At 32.2% G+C, this 18,607-nt stretch overlaps 1 protein-coding gene across 1 annotated transcript; it reads left to right on the top strand.

Annotated features, from left to right (window-relative positions):
* Positions 1-8,201: 8,201 nt before the first annotated feature.
* LOC122606463 (RRP12-like protein) lies at positions 8,202-18,258 on the top strand. Its single transcript, XM_043779312.1, has 18 exons — positions 8,202-8,742; positions 9,572-10,115; positions 10,757-10,999; positions 11,234-11,325; positions 11,566-11,776; positions 12,086-12,267; positions 12,359-12,556; positions 13,247-13,362; positions 13,815-13,908; positions 14,359-14,415; positions 14,487-14,621; positions 15,338-15,406; positions 15,752-15,865; positions 16,022-16,183; positions 16,264-16,392; positions 16,526-16,627; positions 17,109-17,188; positions 17,588-18,258. The coding sequence occupies exons 1-18, from the start codon at positions 8,215-8,217 to the stop codon at positions 17,883-17,885; spliced, it is 3,354 nt and encodes a 1,117-aa protein (XP_043635247.1). The 5' UTR covers positions 8,202-8,214; the 3' UTR covers positions 17,886-18,258.
* The last annotated feature ends 349 nt before the right edge of the window (positions 18,259-18,607 follow it).

The following is an 18,607-nucleotide window of genomic DNA, read 5'->3' as shown; positions in this document are numbered from 1 at the left end:
GAATGTGGTGGCGGTTGTGGTTGTGGTTGTGGTGGTGGCGGTGACGATAGGTGGTGGTGGTGGTGATGGCGGTAGTAGCGTTGTAGTTATTAACTTCTTAATGTAAAATAAATGATGTAGTTAGGGTGATGCAGTTATCTTAAGGGTTAATGATATATGTTACAGAAATTTCATTAAAAGGTATTATAGATATACAGTATTAGGTGAAGATATTTAACGTAGTTAAATGATAGGTATAGTTTACGTAGGTTAATATGTTTTTCTAAAAATAAGAGAGGTTAGATTTCCGATTAATAAACCACTAGGTCCTGAATCAAATGCCTAACTGAGACCCTCTTTGGAAAAACTGACGGAAAGGATATTGGCTTGTAGACCCAAGAGTAAATCTTGGTTTATCGTGGTTTTAGGCATTTGTTTCTTGAGCCTGTGAGCTTATGTGTTATCATTCACGTTGTGCAAGAGTGCGTGAGTTTCAACTTTTAACATACTATCCAACTTGGTGTCACTGGCTCACTGCTAGGGTCCCAAACATTAATATCTAGCATTTTCCATTAAACAAAAGATTCTCGGCTAAAAAAGTGAATATAGTAGATATAGTTAAGAAATAACTCAAATACTATAACCTCTATTTTTGGATGATTATCCTAAATTAGCTAATCTTGTTTTATATATAGATTTACGTGTATATATAATTCAGGAATGTTAGCAAATATTATTTTTAATGTTAAGGGTATATTTTAGCAAATTATATAAAGTATAAGTATTAATATTGTCATTTATAAAAGACGAAATAATTAAATATGATCTAATGGTTGTAAATCAAAGTTAGAAGTCATCAAATGGTTCTTATTTGTTTAGGAATGAATTTAGGACCTTGTTTTTTATATATATATATATATTGGTAGATACTATACGAGTATTATTTTGCAATTTGCACTATAAAAAGCACCATCTTTCTTCTCATTTGAATGCAACATATTTTTTAACCAAAAGATCAAGAAATTTTCAAGCAACAAAATGAAGAATATAATGTGTTTTTACATTCATAAGATGTTACTCATGTTTTTTATAGGACTCCGCAAACATCGACGACATAAAAAATGACAAGAAAAATGAAGATTCATTTGATTTTAATGAAGACATCTTGAACGACGACACCAACTTTTTGAAGAATGATCATTTAAATAGGAAATCGGGGGTTCATTACAAGACAAATTAAGAAACCGTGATGCAAACCTCGAATCAATGAAATTGCAACAAATCATCAATGTTAAGGATCGAGGCGATGAAAAGGTAACATTATATAAACTAATACTTTTAGTAAAAAAGAATAATGTGTAACTCAGTTTTTTATCCTTTTTTTGTAGGATGAGGTTGATCGTCATAAGATTTTAGATGAACATTCTTATGTAAAATGTATCTAATTCTTTATTATCTCTCTTATTTTTATACGATGATTTTGATTGGGATTCACTTTCAGATGATAATGATATTCCATTGATCAAACGTAAGAACAATAAGCTCAAGAGGAAGAATGTATTCCGCCTGATAGACGAAGACTAATATATCATCTTTTTATGCTAATTAATAAGTTTGTTAACTTTTGATTTTTTTTATTGTTGATGGTTTAATTTGTTAAGTATTTTTATTTTCAATGAAACAAAGTTTGGTTGTTTTAGTATCTTAATTTTTAATGCTCTAATGGTTTTTATGTAATATATTTTAAGCATTTGTTGTTTCCTTTATGTAATTATATATCATTCTAATTTGATTTGTGTAACAAGTTTCGTAAACATTTACAAGCCAACAATACATATATACTAATTAACTTTACAAGTCAACTTAAGTTTGGTTTAAAAATCATGCCATGTACTACGTAATAATGGATAGTAAAAATCAATTAATTTGTTTTATAAATGATAATTGTATTTAATACACTTTGTTAATTACTGAAAATAGTTGAATAAAATATATTTAATACATACATCCTTAACTACACAAAAAGTTGAATAAAATATTTTCTAAATTTATAATATTTAAATTTATTTACGTCCACCATTCTAAATTCAAATCGAACCATTATTTTCTAAATTTATAATATCTAAATTTATTTACATACATACATTCTAAATTCAAATCGAACCATTATTTTCTTTATAATATCTAAATTTATTTACGTCCACTTTACGTATAATACAAACATTGGATTGATAACAATGAAACATGGACAACATAAAAGATATTAATTTAAAATAATGTTTTTTTACACTTGAAAGATTTTATCTAAACGTTAATAAAATTAACTAAAAACGTTCCACCAAAACGAAAGTTAGAAATACCTATAGGCAAAATTCTTATAAATCTATTTAATGTCTACAACATTTTTAGAAATTATTTACATCAATGTAATTGACATCTACATTAAAAAAAAGTCAACGTTACCAAAACAAACATTATAATTAAAAAAATACTGTTAATAAATTTACTATATTTAAATAAATTAGACAACTATACTACCAAATCCATATTTCAAATAAAATCCATTATCTTATTAATTACTTCATTCGTCCCAATTTAAATGTCCAATTTTGACTTTTGAAGTTTTTCTTTCGTAATTTTGACTGTAAACCGTTTCGTGTGTGTTATACCATAATTGATGTAAAATATATGAATAGATTGAGTTTTAGATATACTTTTCGTTGATATAACTTTTATTAAGTATTATATTATACAAACAAAAATACTTACGGTCAAAATTAGAAAATTTAGACTCAACAAGTCAAATTTAGACATTTAAATTAGGACGGTAGAGTAGAAGATATGTACCTTAACTAAACAATTGGTTTTACGACAATTACTGCTTCAATTAAAATCAAAATTACACTAATACAATTAGTCAATACATGTAGTCAATTAGTAAAAGTGTTCCCACCAAAAAATTTATTTACTACAAAGTAAAATTTTCCCACCACAATGTTATATATATTGTGTTAATTCATTTTTATATTTACTTATCAATAAAGACTGTCATTCTCTTTTAAGCTTTAATTACCAAAGTCCATATTCATTTACAATTAAAGTTCTTTTTTATAACGGATTTTATCAAATGTTTAAATGCTATTTTGATATGTATGACATTGTAAAATTGTAATTTTTTTCATAAGGTTAGTGTTTCTTTACATCTGAGTTTTTTTTTCAAACCTTATTTCTATACATAACATTTGTAATAAGTTTTTGTGGGAATACCATCTATATTTTACCATTGTAATCGTAAAAGTGATATCATGTAAGAATTGAAAATATGTATATGCATATGTATAACATGTTAGACTTTACTACTTACATGAACGAGTTCAACATTTTTTAGACACTTAAATTACTAATTAAAATTGCAAAGATTGTCATTCTGGGAAATATGGCAAATTTTTAATCATATTATTAATTAATCAATTTTTAAAGGTAACTTTGTATTTATTAATCATTTAATAAGACTGGTGAATGTACATGATTAATAATGTTACTATGGAAGGTGAAAATTCATATGTTGGAGATATTATTGACGATATAGATAATAAAATAATTGATGATGCTAATAATTCCATGGTTAAAGTAACTATAGAAGTTGGCGGTTCTAATGATATGCTCGAAAGTACATAGCCTTATATATTTTTCTTTTACTTTTTGCACCGTCAATTTATTTGTTTGAACTTCTAGAGTTTATATATTTTTCACTCATCTTACGTTTGGGTTTGCAACGTTTTATGTTACGCGTTATTAATAAAAGTTGGATCTTTACATTTTTGTTATTTATTTCATATTTATATATAAAGTTCAATATGTTTTGTGTACTCTTAACTATATATAATTATATATTGTTTCGAATCCGGTCAACGACCGGGTATGGATCTAGTTAAACAATGAGGGGTGCAGATAGGAAATAACTTATTAATGTAGTTGATTTAATTATTTTAATGACTAAGAGATATAGAGATATTTAATTAAATTAATGAATAAAAGATAGTTTGAAGTTATTGATTTATTATTTTACAAAACATAGTTTTTTTTTTATAACAGACTAAATATAGATAAAGAGTATCATTTTTTAAATACTATTTTTAAATGTATATATATATATATATAGCTAAAAGATAAAATAAGAACCAGGAAAAGGTCTAGAACCGTGAGAACTAGTTTTTAATTAAAAGGCCCATGGATAGTATAGTAATTTGATAAATGCGATTGGTAATTATAATAGAAAAAAAAAATACAAAAAAAACATCCAGAACAAATATAAGCTCATTTCTCTCCCCCTAAATCGCTTTCCCCTTTGAATGTCTCTTCCAAGCAATCAGTTACAAGATTTCCCATCTTTTATATCAATGATTTCATCAATTCATCTTCACGATTTAACAGTTTTTTTTTTTTTTTCATTTTTATTCAAAACAAAGCCAGGATGAATTATAGTAATGATATCATAATTCAAAGAGAGGAAGAACATAGCTTGGATTCAATGAATAAAGCGATTGGCGGTGTTCAAAGCCATGAGATGGTTGAAGGTATTCGTTAATCATAAATACTCTTTATATATGGTCTTAGTATAAAAGCTAGTATATATCATCAATATTTTGTTTGGTTGATAATTCTATTTCGTATTCCCAGATGCAGTCGACACATTTAGATTAGAGCAATTAGTTATAAATTGCTATTATTCTATACAAACATTTTTATTGATTTTACCTTTTTTTTTTCCACTCGTGCAAAGCAGATCCTTCATGGGTTTAACCTTCCACATGTTTGCTTCCAATATGCCTTAATTATAAAACATTTTCATTAAGTTTGGATTTTTCATGGTTCGAATTACATACACATGTGTATAAACAAAAGTTAAGCAGGGATATTGTAAAGACGTTCAAGACAAACACGACATACGCAATCGTGAAATCAAGAAAGAGATGAAACTGAAGCCGGGGTTACAACAACGAGGGGGAAACAAGGGTCAGATACGCAAGTGCATTCGTCATGAGACTTTTTCATTTTTGACTGCTATCATTCTATATTGTTATTATTTGAAGTTCACAAATTTTGATGCATTCTCAGTGTCAATGTTGATAACTAAATCAACTTTTGAGATCCGGTTTATTTATGTCTATTTCAGAATCTGATATTTAGTTCATTATGTGATATTTTGTGTCAGGAGTCTTTGATTTTAATTTTGGTTGCAACTCAGTATACATGTGTTCCCTTCAGTAGTATTGTGTTTTACCTTTTAGTAATACATGTTTCTATGATTTTAATCAATTAACTCTACTTTTTACCCTACCAAGTACCAACAACATTTCTTTCACTAGAATAAATTTACAATTTACAAGCAAAGTGAGTCCACAGTGTGACAAATGTGTCCATATCTCTTCACCAATTATGACAACTACACTATATATATGAGCTTTTAACAAGCTCATATATAACCATGAATAAACATATGTGCTCATCCATCCAAGATATGTGTGCAACCTGACGGCGACGCATATGCAACCAAAAAGAACACATGTTCACAGCTTTGGGACATGTGTTCATTACATCAAATATCTTTCACACATGTCTAAAATGTTCTACATGTTAATTCAACATATATGTTCTACATGTTCAATTCAGCAACTATACTTCACCCATGTATAGTCTACCTGTTAAATTGACACATATGTCTAGGGAGACACATATCTTTAGCCATACAATCGACACATATGTTCGGGAAGACACATATGTTCAGGATGACCAAAAAACATGTGTAGATCACCTGTCAATAATATATTTCTACAGGAAGCCAAAATAAAAAGATGCCCACAATATAAGCATTTCTAATTATGCCAAACAAAGTTTTTAAGAAAAAAACAAACACATATAAGACAATATAACCTTAAAAACCATCAACATCCAAACGGATACACAGATAGTTTTAAAAACCTTCAACACTAAATAACACTTATTATTAAATATACTAATACCATAGATATATTACCAAATATCATTTCAACAATACATTTACATTGGCTTGAACTCAGACCATGAAGTACGCGATTCAGTGAATTAGGATATGACCTGTTCCTCAGAGTCGGGTGATTTTCGTCACTGCTTTTTGTTTTGGGTATCTTTGTGTTTTCTGCCTTCTTCCCCTCTTGTTCATTTACATTGTTTTTGATATCCCTAACCATTGTTTTAAACCTCGGTGACTTTCTAACCGTTTGCTCCTCACCAGCCATGACATTCTTATCGTTCACCCCTCCCACTTTTTAGTTTCCTAATCAATTTGTTGTTATGGTTCCCATCCACTGTCTCGTTTTCTTTCCTCTTAATACCCCTGCATTTATTATCGTTGTCTACTCGGATTCATTTCCCCTCACTCTCTTTGGCTCTTTATATATTCACTGGTTGTCATTGTGTCCGTGTACTTCCTTCGGTCATATCTTGACCCAATGCTAATTCGTGTACATCTGTTCACATTGCCACATTAAAATCCATGGGTACCAAATGTAATACACAAAACATCCAAGCTAACATGAACTGCAATCATTTACGATAAACCAAATGGAAAAAAAAAATACAAACCACAATTTCGTACATCTGTATACACTAGTATAGCACATACTTGTAACCTTTCGAGTAGCACACATGATAAGTTCAAAACTCATACATAAATAACCAGAGTCTTAACACGCGTGTTTTACTAACGTAAACATGTGTGTAGGTTATATGATGTACGCAGTTTGTAACTTTCCTAGCCATTATGCATTACACGTAAACATGTTTGCAGTTTGTGTGATGTACACAATTTTATTTTTTCCAAGCTACATGCTAACCAATTATTATTTGATTACACTAGTTTGAATGCAAGCACAAGAAATTATTTGATTACACTAACTTAGCATTTTAATCCAAGCACATGAAATTATCTAACACACATATATACAGTTTAATCCAAACACATGTGACCAACATTACTCACGAACTACCCAAACATCAAACATTCTATTTTTTTTTCTTACTCCTCATCTTACAAAGCATACAAACTTCTACATCGAACATGAACCATAATAGAAAACACACATGTGACCCAATGTATTGGAAAAATAAAAACTTGTTAAAACTTTCCAACATCCAACTGGTCAGAAACATATGTTAAAACTTTCCCCAAGCAAAAAACAAAAAACTTTTAACAAATCTTCATCTATTGATACTGGATGTACCTTCATCGGAATCGTCGGTTAAATCAAAAAATTCCCAACATTAATCGAGCACACAAAAAATTCCCAACATTAATCGACCACGCATACACCACAAAAATAATTATTCCACAATAAACACGCAAAAAACCCCAAAAAAATATTAGATTTCGAAATTACTTTTTTTATTCCTCATCATACTGTATGTGAACCCTAATATATATATATATATATATATATATATTTATTACTTGATCTTGGATTTTTAGCTTCATTCGCTATTGATTTTGTGTTATTTTTGGGATTGAATCGAGTCTTCATTAAAAAGGACTTAGAAGGTGAGCGAATTGTGGCGTTTTTCTCTAATGATGGAACACGAATGCAATGTTTTTTTTTTGTTTTATTTGATTTCAGGCTTTATTCATTTCCAACTCTACCCTTCTGCGTGTTTCTTCGTTCTAATAGTTGCACATATTTACATAAATGCCATTAAGCATTATTAACCTTTGATTTAGATTATCCAATGGATTAGATTAGTTCTCGGCTTCTCGCAGTTCTCCACCTTCTCCTGGTTCTCATAATAAAAAGTAAAGTAAAGTAACTCCCAATGCCGTCTTTCACAGGTTTTGGGTCCCAATACCGTCTTCAACGGTGTATGAGGGAGGTTGATATGTAGACAGTCTTACCCCTACCAAAGGTAGAGAGGCTGCTTCCAGGTTCTACCATAGGTAGAAAAGGACCTCCAGCCTTGCTAGGCATGAGGATCGAATTCATGATCTCTGTTTTCAGAGGCATGAGCTACAATCACTGATTCAGCCCAGTTGGTTTTTTTCCAGAATCTCATAATAACTGCACATATTTACAAATACAAACTTAACTCCAAACAGTAAAAACCCGTAAATAACCCGGCTCACTGACCCGGTAAAATACCTTTAAACAAAAACCCTCTGTAAACCCTACTCTCTCAAACTCTTCCCCCTTTCCCTCTAAACATATAATGATTCCCAAAAAACAACCACCACAAACCACCGCTGAACCAATGGACGCCACCACCACCTTCACCGGCGACACAGACATCTGCGACCAACTCTTAACCCGTTACTCCAAATCCACCGCCCCACAACACCGCCATCTCTGCGCAACCGCAGCCGCAACCCGGTCCATAATCCAATCAGAAAATTTACCTCCAACACCCATTTCATATTTCGCCGCCACAATTGACTCACTTTCCACCATTTCCTCAACTGACCCAGATGCCGTTTCGGCTTTATCTTCGTTCTTGTCCATTGTATTGCCTTTAGTTCCCGAAAAGAGTATCGGGTTTGATAAGGCGGTCGAGGCGGTTGAAATTGTTGTTGGGGTTGTTGAAAAGGGTTTTTGTGATGATGGGGCTTCGGTTTCGAGTGTTAAGGGTTTGGTTAAGTGTTTAGGGGTTTTGTTGGGGTTTTGTAATTTGGAGGATTGGGGTTCGGTTGAGTTGGGGTTTCGTATGCTCGTTAAATATTCGGTTGATAAGCGGCCGAAGGTGCATTGTAGTTTTGTAGCTTTATACATTGCTTTTCGTTCCGTTTTAAACTAGTGTTATGCAATCATTTGTGAAGTCATACGTTATCGAGAGAAGTAGTTTTTAATTAGTTGATTAAATTCTAGACTAAAATAACCTTTTGTTTTACTACAATGCCACATTAAACCAATAACTTGTGCTGTATAAAGTTAGTAGCTTGTGTACAGAGTTAGCATGCCTGTGAAACATGGAATGCGTAATTTAGGTTACGGTAACACGAATGATATTTGTACGAAGGTGCATTGTAATTTGACTAAGAGGGTGTTTGGAATTGCTTAGTTTAAAGTGCTTATCTGATTAAAAATTAAGCAGATTGGTAGTTTTTAGATTGTGTTTGTTATTATTTAGTTAATGGAAAAATGTGTAGTTAGGAGATGAGCATTTAAATAAGCAATTTCAAACACATGCTAACTTTTTCTTATTCTTATATACTCGTAATAATCATGATAACTTTGATGTTGTGTTATAATACTGCATAAGTCAAGTCCTAAACTTTATGTCTATTAGATTGTTCACACTCCACAACTTCTTTTATCAAAGGTGTTAGAAGACAGTTTACTGAAAATGTTAGGTTTGATGGTATTTCGTGCTCTTGCCTAATTGAGTATCATGGTATCTTTTAAATTTTACCTTCAAAATGTAAGAAAAGTGTAACTTTGCAATTAAAACATTTGGAATATATGCTTACAAACATATACTTATATGGTTTTTTATATGATAATTGATAAATTGAATATTAGATTGATGTGGCTATCGTTAGATGACTCAGTGATATGTCTACATGGTGCAGGTCAGAAAATGTGCTCAAGACTGTGTTGTGAATGTCTTCAAGTCTTTTCAATCAGATAGTGTCAAGAAAACTGCAAGCAAATTGGTGTTAAAATCATTTAAAACTTATATGACATCGGCTGTTAAAACAGTTTCCTCAAGATCTGCAGATGGATCGAAAGATGATAATATGTCAAAAGGTGAACACTTGGAGGTTCTTCATATGTTAAATTTATTGAAATGTCTGGTCCCTTGTTTGTCAAGCAAAGAGATATCAAAAGTCGTTATAGAACTACAAACAGCTATCAATTCAAAGTTCTCAGTATTAACAAGACATGTTTTTGATGTAATGGAAGAGATACTTCGATTTCTGGAAGCCAGATCTACAATTCCAGATACTGAAAAGATAGTCACAACACTTTCTAAGTATATATCTACGAGACAGAATCCAGTAGACACACTTTTTTCTGCAGCAGCTTTACTTGAGAATTTTCTTACAAAATTTCAAGTTGGAGACCCAAACAAGTGGAACAGCCATTATTCTTTAATCATCGGGTCTATAGCAGGTAGACTCAAGTGTTATATGTCTTTCCTTAATAAATTTGTTATATGACTATATATTCTATTGTTAATTGAGTAATGAACTAATGATAGGTACACTCAAGTGTTAGATTTCTAAATTTCAGCATATAATGTGTGCTATGAGCTTATAAAAGCTTGTCAGATAAGGTGCAAAACAACCAGTATCGAACTAAATATACTTGCATGATCTCAATATAATGGTGGCAATTTCAACGTATTTATTCGTGAATGGGTTGATGTGGTTATGTTGGATCTTGAACGGGTAAAACGAGTAAGTTAGATGTCTTACCTTAAAACTGGAATGGTTCAAATGTGCCAAACAGAGTGAAAGCTGACCAAAGTGTACCCTAAAATTCATTAAGCCTTGTAAGTCATATCTTAAGATAAATTATATATTCTTATCGAAATAATATAGTATTTGCATGTATATTTGACACATTCCAAATTAAAGTCGTTTTATTCTCACTTTCCAATTCTTACCCGCCGATAACTGTATTGTTGAGAATGGTGTTTAGTAAGTTCTATATGGCACTTTTGTTGCAAATACCAGGTATTGATGGTATATGGTACTCACCCAGCTGTATGCAATTGTGCAGCAGTACTAACTATGTGCATGTACTTTTAGGTCTACTGACATCCGAAGCTACGGCTGCAAAGGCTTCAAATATATTAAAAGAAATGATTAGCCGTCATGTTGACGTAGAGATCCTTTTGAGTTCAGAGACACCTGCAGATGAGAATGATGGTGAATCAAAGGAATCACAAATAGTGAAATCTTTATGTGATTCTCTTCTTAAAGTTCTCAATACCCGGGGAATACCAAATGAGCATACTTTGGTTGTCATCTCTGCTTTATTTCTCAAACTTGGTATGTCCAGTTACCAGTTATCGCGCTTTTAGAAAATTCTGTACATACCTATTGTAAATGAAACTTGGTGAAAAAGCATAATGATCATGAGCATTCATAGTCTATCTTGACATTACCTTATAAATCAGATAATGCCTATCTTTTCTTCATGATTGCATCAGATGTAGCTGTATGTACACTCATCAATTTTATAAGCACTTGACATAAGTTTTTGTTAATAACTGTGATACATAGGGAAGAATTCTGACACTTACATGGGGAGCATACTTCTGAAGCTTTCCAATGTTATGACAACTGCATCCGGAACTACCCCTGATGTAAAGCATGTAAGTTCTATAGCTCAATTTTGTTTCCATTTCCTGGAAAGTGATATACTTAGAATTGAAGGTATTATAACCTCTATGTTTATAATTTTGATTGCCAAGATTTATCAAAAAGTATTTTGTGTGATGCTCGAGGCTTTGAATATGCTGCGCATGTACTAAGCTTCTCGGATTTAGTATATTTAAGGTATAGATGCCATTGTATTAACATAATGTTGTTTCTGTTGTTCTATGGTGTTACAGCTTCAGGATTGTTTGGGTTCTGCTGTAATTGCTATGGGGCCAGAGAAATTACTTGCTATTTTACCTATTTCTCTTGACATCAATGATCAAACCTGCTCAAATACCTGGTTGATACCTATTTTGAAAGATTACGTTGTTGGATCATCTTTGGGGTTCTTTATAGAGACTATAGTGCCTCTAGCTTATTCCTTTCAAGATGCATGCCAAAAAGGTAGCTCCTTAGTTTAAATGTACAATGGTTCTAGATTCTTGTAAGCGATGGTGTTTTTGATATATTGATTTGGGGGAAAAATGTAAAGCCACACATGAAAATAACAATAACCTAATTAGATAGGTCAGAATATATGGCCATAGTACTATGGTAATGTAGTTACCATATTATATCCATAAGTAATATAGCTCTATAGATAGGGATTATGGTTTACTATGAAAGTCCTTTCCTTACATAACATCCTTGAAGGGTATTAAGTAATTGTATCTGGAATATAACTCCTTGGAATCATCATGTCCTTTCTTCCAGTTAAAAAATCAGTAATTCGAGAAGAACTGCAGGCTCATGCCAGTGGCTGTTGGGGATTATTGCCAGCCTTTTGTCGCTATCCGAATGACACACATAAAAAATTTCAATCTTTGGCGGAACTTCTTATTCCATGCATTAGAAAGGATGCTTTTATGCTTGAGAATATTGCCATTGCTTTGCAGGTAATGCCTCTATTAATTATTGTGTAAAATCCATTATTTTTGGTATTTTTTTAACTAGCGTTGTCTTTATGCATGCTTGTCTTTATTTTAGCTTCTTCTGAAGCAAAACAGGAGTTTCACTGGTGCTGATCAGTGTGACGACGGGGCCTCCAAACTTCCAAAGATGAGTTACTCAAAGAGAGTTGCTACTAAAAACATCAAGGTGTTGGCATCATGTTCAGAGGATTTGCTTAAGGCTTTTACCAAAGTTTTCTTTAAAGTGTCACTCAAGAAACGTGGTTTTTTAAAGGTTGTTATCATTTCTCCTTTCTTTTATTTTATTTAATTCATAGTTTTTAATTATATGTATTAAGGTATATGTTTCACTCAAGAAACGTGGTTTTTTAAAGGTTGTTATCATTTCTCCTTTCTTCTATTTTATTTAATTCATAGTTTTTAATTATATGTATTAAGGTATATGTTTTGTCTATGGACCATGATTTGGTTAATTTAGGAACTTTCATTAAGTTAGTTATTGTTATTTGTTAGTAGCTACTACTTCATTGCTTCCAACCCTTGTCAAACTCGTGTTTTGGGTGCTTTGGGGGTATGTTCTTTTGCCTATTGTTTGTATCTACAATTTACGGACTATTAATTTAACTTTAATTTGTAATTACAGACCAAAGTCTCAAACTTAATTATATTTGATTCCAATATAGTATGCCAGCTAATAATTCTTGGTGCGACACTTTTATAATGACATTTCCTTAACATGCTTAGATTCCTAGATTTTTCTCGTAATACCTCCCCATAAGATCTAGCCAATAGGAGAGGAATTGAAAGGGAAGATACTTGTCTTTGAACTGTTCTTAATGCTCTAACAATTAAGACGACTCAACTTGTTTGGAAGCTTCAGCGAGTTGTGGAGTTATATGCTATATCTTCATAACTTTTTTCTGTTTCTTGTCTTCTCACTTGATATATACATTTTAATTTTCAGGATACCATTGGATGTTTGGCACTCATCACCGATTCTTCGGCTATTAAGACAATTTTTCTTTCAGCACTTAAAAGATTGGAGCGGAATGTTCCTGTAGATAAAGTAAATGCAAAAAGGTGTATATCTATGCTTACTGCTTAACTGCGTTGTTTTGTCTATGGATATATGGTTCTAGCTGATCCCTACAGTTTAAACCATTTTAATCATTTCATTTATTGAACCATGGTGGATTCTTAACTACTTGAACACATTATAATCTGGCATTTTCTGTGATGCTGGTTAGGAGGATGACAGATGGACTGGAAACCCTCTGAAATATGTTTAAGTTTATTCATCATTCTATTTATTATGGACCTTTTGTGTACAGTATGTAAACAGCTTATGATATATTTGGTATGAAAATTTTCCAAATGGAACATACCTTTCTTTTCAACAGGCATTAAGGTCGTTTTTTAGAAGTTGTGGTCAAATTTGGATACTGTCTGCTGACACATTTCTTCCAAATCAAGGGTGATGAGGGATGACTTGTAATACGTTATGACATTTTTTACAATTTACACTTGTTCAGGTGCCTGATACTTGAGCTAGCATCATCTGTTGTTGGTGCAGCTAGTATGGATCTTATTGATCTCATATACAACTTTATCAAGCAGAGTTTGCAGGTGTGCTAATGACCTTAAAATTTTTAATTTGTTTTTGTAAAAGTGCTCGAAAATTTATCCGAACTATCATATGTTATGGTTGTGTTAGGCCTGTAAATCTGTAAGGTACCCTGTCCATTATTATGTGTGTTAAAACCTTTCATTTTCTGCTATTATTTGCACTTGACCTCCTTCAGTTTGTACAATAACATTGAGCCAATGCTGATTATGATGATATGGCATCTTATATGTGTGCCGAATCGGTGAAATGTTACAAATTTGTAAAATTACTGATTACCTAATGAAGATGTCATAGATACATATAGTAGCAACAATTGAAAACTCAATACACACATAAGAATGTTTAGAGGTATGCTACATACAAATTAGCCCTCCTTTAGAATGCTTTTTTATTTTTTAATCTGTATTATAAATTTAAGAAACCCCGCAAATACTATACTTTTGTTGTAGGAAGAGGATGGAAACATCCAGAGGGAAGCATATGCCACTCTGTATGGAATCTTAGAGGTAAACAATATATTACTTTCAGATGGTATCCACTAGATCTGTCTTACATCTGTTTCTTTTCAATTTTTCAGAAATCTCCTGAATTCCGCTCTTCAAAGTTTGAGGAACTGATGGACTTATTACTTGGTTTGAAGTCTCCTGAAGATGTTGTTTCAGTTAGATGGCGCTTTTCGTGCTTCAGGAACTTGTTAATTCATTCAATTGAGGTTATTTTTTCGTCCTATTGAAGTTATATATGTTCTTAATGATTTGCTTTTAGACATTGAGCTTATGTGACTCAAATACTTATCACCATATAAGTATGGATCATATCCACTTGCTATTGATTTTGAGTCGGCCCATTTTTTAAACATATACATCTTTTTATTTTAACAAAAATGGTTTAGCACCATTCTTAGATTCCCAAGGAATCTGCAGAATATAGTTTGTGCTGGCTTTCTTAGACGATTTGATCACCCGGTCCCTTTATCCTGTATTAGTTGTCCTACTTAAGCTTACTTCGGATATCTATATTGCATGGTTATAATCATTTTTGATATATTAAACTTGTAAGAATCCGTTCCAAATGCATGGTGTGTATTGTATCTTCTGATTCATTTATCTATTTTTCCCATCAAAAGGTAAGTTTATTGAAGCCAATTCTGTACTTAAAGTTGTTTGACTTTCAATGCCAATTCAGTCAACAGAGGGAGTATTTTTTATCTATCTTTTTAGCACTTAAAATGTTGGATGTGTGGTAATTATCTTATGTGACATTGCTGATCTTATGGACTCTTTTATTGCTGTCTTGTTGTCTATTTATGTATTTCCATTTTTAGTATACATATATATATATATATATATATATGATATAGGCTTCTGACAATGATCAATCATGTGAAATTTTCTTTTAACAGTTTGATTTACTAATAACTTTCTGTAGATAAGTTTGGATGGAGAGAACGCCTATGGTTTTCGTATGCTGAACGAAGTTATAGTGACATTAAAAGATGTAAGATCAACATTCAAATAACTTATGTCTTTATTGTTTTCATTTATTGTTGTAGTTTTCATCATTTTCTTCTGATCGAAAAATACCATCACATCCACATATCTATATTGTCGTGGATGCGATCCAAGAAGTTAATAGAGAATATTTTGGCACATGGACTTCATCTTTTGGTACATAGTGCTGTATGCACTATTGAAATATTGAACTAGGTGAATTTTAACATATATTGCCTTAGAGCACGCCACTTATACAATTCCTAATGTATCAATCATTAATTCTATGACTTGCTTTATCATCTCTGCATATTATAATATCTGTTTGATATAATCTATATTTGACTACCAGGCCAAAGAAGAAAGTAGAAAAGTGGCTTACGATATCCTCCTGGGGATGAGCTCTACCTTGCAAAAAATGCCGTCCTCACTTGAGAAAGGACCTTATTATGACTTCATCAGCATGGTATTACTCACTCTAGCTCAACTGATATATAGCAGCTCAAACGATATGTTTTTTTTCCCTCTATATAAAGTGTGATAGGCATGAAAGTTATGAACTTGTTTGGTTTATTTAGTCACTTGTCTTTCTATCGTTAACTTTCTATGTGCAAATACTCAGATAATGGGGTATCTTTCTGGATCTTCTCCTCACATAAAGAGTGGTGCAGTCTCTGCGCTATCTTTAGTGATATATAACGACTCAAAAGTATGCAATTTGATGCCTGATCTCGTGCCATCGATCTTGGAGTTGCTGCATAGTAAAGCCATAGAAGTTATAAAGGTGTTTTTATGTTCATCTTAGTTGTGTTTCATGCATTAATTCAAACTATTAACATAAGGTTATTTGTTTTCTCTTGCCAGGCTGTTTTAGGTTTTCTCAAGGTATTAGTTCTGAGCCTTCAAGTGAAAGATTTGCAGAATTTCTTGTCTGATATCCTTAGTGGACTTCTGCCATGGTCATCTGTTTCTCGGCATCATTTTAAAACAAAAGTATGTTATACATTCATGTTCGTTTGGATATAACTGGTATCATGTGTTGTCAGCCATTGTTTATAGTAAATCTGCAACTGGAATCTTTTATAAGTCTGTTCCCATTTACTCATACGAAATTTTGTCATTGCAGGTAACAGTTATCCTGGAGATCATGATGAGGAAGTGTGGTTCTGCATCAGTGAAATCTCTAGTGCCTGAGAAATACCGAGATTTTGTTAAGAATGTCTTGGAGGTATTCGACCTCTCTATCCTTTTATATTTTCTATGTAAAAGCTATCTAGGTTTTTGACTATGAAATATACCAAACTGCCAATGATTACAATCCCAAATATTCATTTTCGATGTTAGTTACAATAATGATAACCTAGCGGTAAAAGCATCTCCAACCCTGCCAATCGTTGCAGATCCCTCTTTCATGTCTCTCTTTATAGTGATAAAAATAATTTTTCGTCACACCTTGTATTTGTTTACCCTTCAGAATTAGAATGGAAGGTGTACTGGTGTTTGGATTTGCATTTTGAAATTGATTATTGTTACAATGGTTAATTCTAAATATTTGGAAGGAAAAAAAATTGGTTTCTGCTTCTGATTTTTTTTATGTGTTGGATTATCAGTTTAAGCAAGGGGATGGTACTTCTTGTTTCCATAGCAATAGATATGCAATGGATTTGGATCCATTTGATTCTATCTCATCACTGTTGTTTATATTACAGAACCGTCAAGGCAAGACTACTTCCCAGGAAGCTGATACAACTGAAAAAGAAGCAGTATCATTGGATACAAATCCCAAAGGGTCTGATCTCGTTAGCTAAACTTGTTATTCTTGACAGTTTTGTACTAGATGTGGCAATTTCGATTTATATACTTTTGAATGGGTTATTTGGGTTGTGTTCTACCTGAAACTGGTTGAATGAAAGAATTTTGCTAAAAGGGTACTGGTTAAACAGGTTGAAAGTCTTAAAAAAATCTGTTTCTGATGCATACAACCTGTTAAGGTGTTTTTGGAAAGAGTTGGTTGATGGTTTGTTTTTGGATCTGGTATTCATGCATGAATTATTTCTCCAAAGGAAGGGTAACAAAAGGGTTTGCAATTTAACAAAATTCACCGTAACACAACCTGTTTAACTCGTGTTTCCTGCCACTTCTAGTTTATACGTGTACTGTAACACATTACTTCTAATGTTTTCATCAGGAGGGAAAGAAGGAAAACTATGGCCACCGGGAGTTTCTCCAAGAAAGAATATTCAACAGATACCCGGAAGAGAAAGAGGGATGATAAACCTAGCCATGAGCCTCGTAAATTTTCACCCGGGGAAAAAAGTGTTCATAGAAAGAAAGAAGTAAAACATGTCGATCATGCTAAATCTGCAGAGAACCCATCACAAGGTGGCAAAAGAAAAAACACAAATTTCAAAAAGGATAAAAGTTCAGGTGCTAAGAGACAGAAGCAGTGGTCAAAAGAAAGCACGAGAAAAGCATCAGTCACTTGAAAAGCCATTTGATGTAAAAGAAGAGTTTAATACTTGAAAGTCCCCGATATCGCTACATGTACACAACGATATCAGGTCGAGCAACTTAATATCCACATTTTCACATGTTAAGTTGCTGATGGTCCTGTTCGGAGTTGAGTTTAAAGATGTTCATGGTGAGAAGGATCATCTAGTTACTACGATGTCTCTGACCATGTTTACTTGCAAATGTACATGTATATGAGGAATGTCAACAATATTCTTCATGGTTTGTACTAATTTAGTACTAATTTACACATAGTTCACAAAAGAAACAATATTTACGACTAGAAACATCTTATTCTGTTTTTTGAAATATCAATCAAGTCATTATCATAATATGTGAATTTAGGGACACCAGAAACCAACTAGAAGTATATGGTGTGTCGTGTGTGGCTTTACTTCTATCACAAAATGCTTAGCAGGTTTGAGAGCAATATGCCGATATATTAACGACTTTCATAATTTTGAGCAAAGCTCTACATTTTTGAGTTTTTTTTACCAAGAAAAAGAAAGGAATGATAAGAAATTTGTTATTTTTGCATTCTTGATTTTTTTTTACAATGGAAAAGAATAGAATGGATCGGATAATTTAAGTGTTTTGGAGCTTAAAAATTTTCAGCCATATATGGCCTGATTTGGATGGAAAGATTACTGTTCTATTGTTAATTACAGATATACCCCTTAACAAACCCTTTCTTCCT

Source organism: Erigeron canadensis, chromosome 7 (genome assembly GCF_010389155.1).
Source record: "Erigeron canadensis isolate Cc75 chromosome 7, C_canadensis_v1, whole genome shotgun sequence".
Classification (NCBI taxonomy): Eukaryota; Viridiplantae; Streptophyta; class Magnoliopsida; order Asterales; family Asteraceae; genus Erigeron; species Erigeron canadensis.
This window is presented reverse-complemented; position numbering and strand designations above follow the sequence as displayed.

Coding starts and splice junctions, on each gene's coding strand:
- LOC122606463 (XM_043779312.1), top strand. CDS start 8,215: ATGATTCCCAAAAAACAACCACCACAAACCACCGCTGAACCAATGGAC. Junction 13,363..13,814: donor GATAAAGTAAATGCAAAAAG/GTGTATATCTAT, acceptor ACACTTGTTCAG/GTGCCTGATACTTGAGCTAG. Junction 17,189..17,587: donor TTGGATACAAATCCCAAAGG/GTCTGATCTCGT, acceptor TGTTTTCATCAG/GAGGGAAAGAAGGAAAACTA.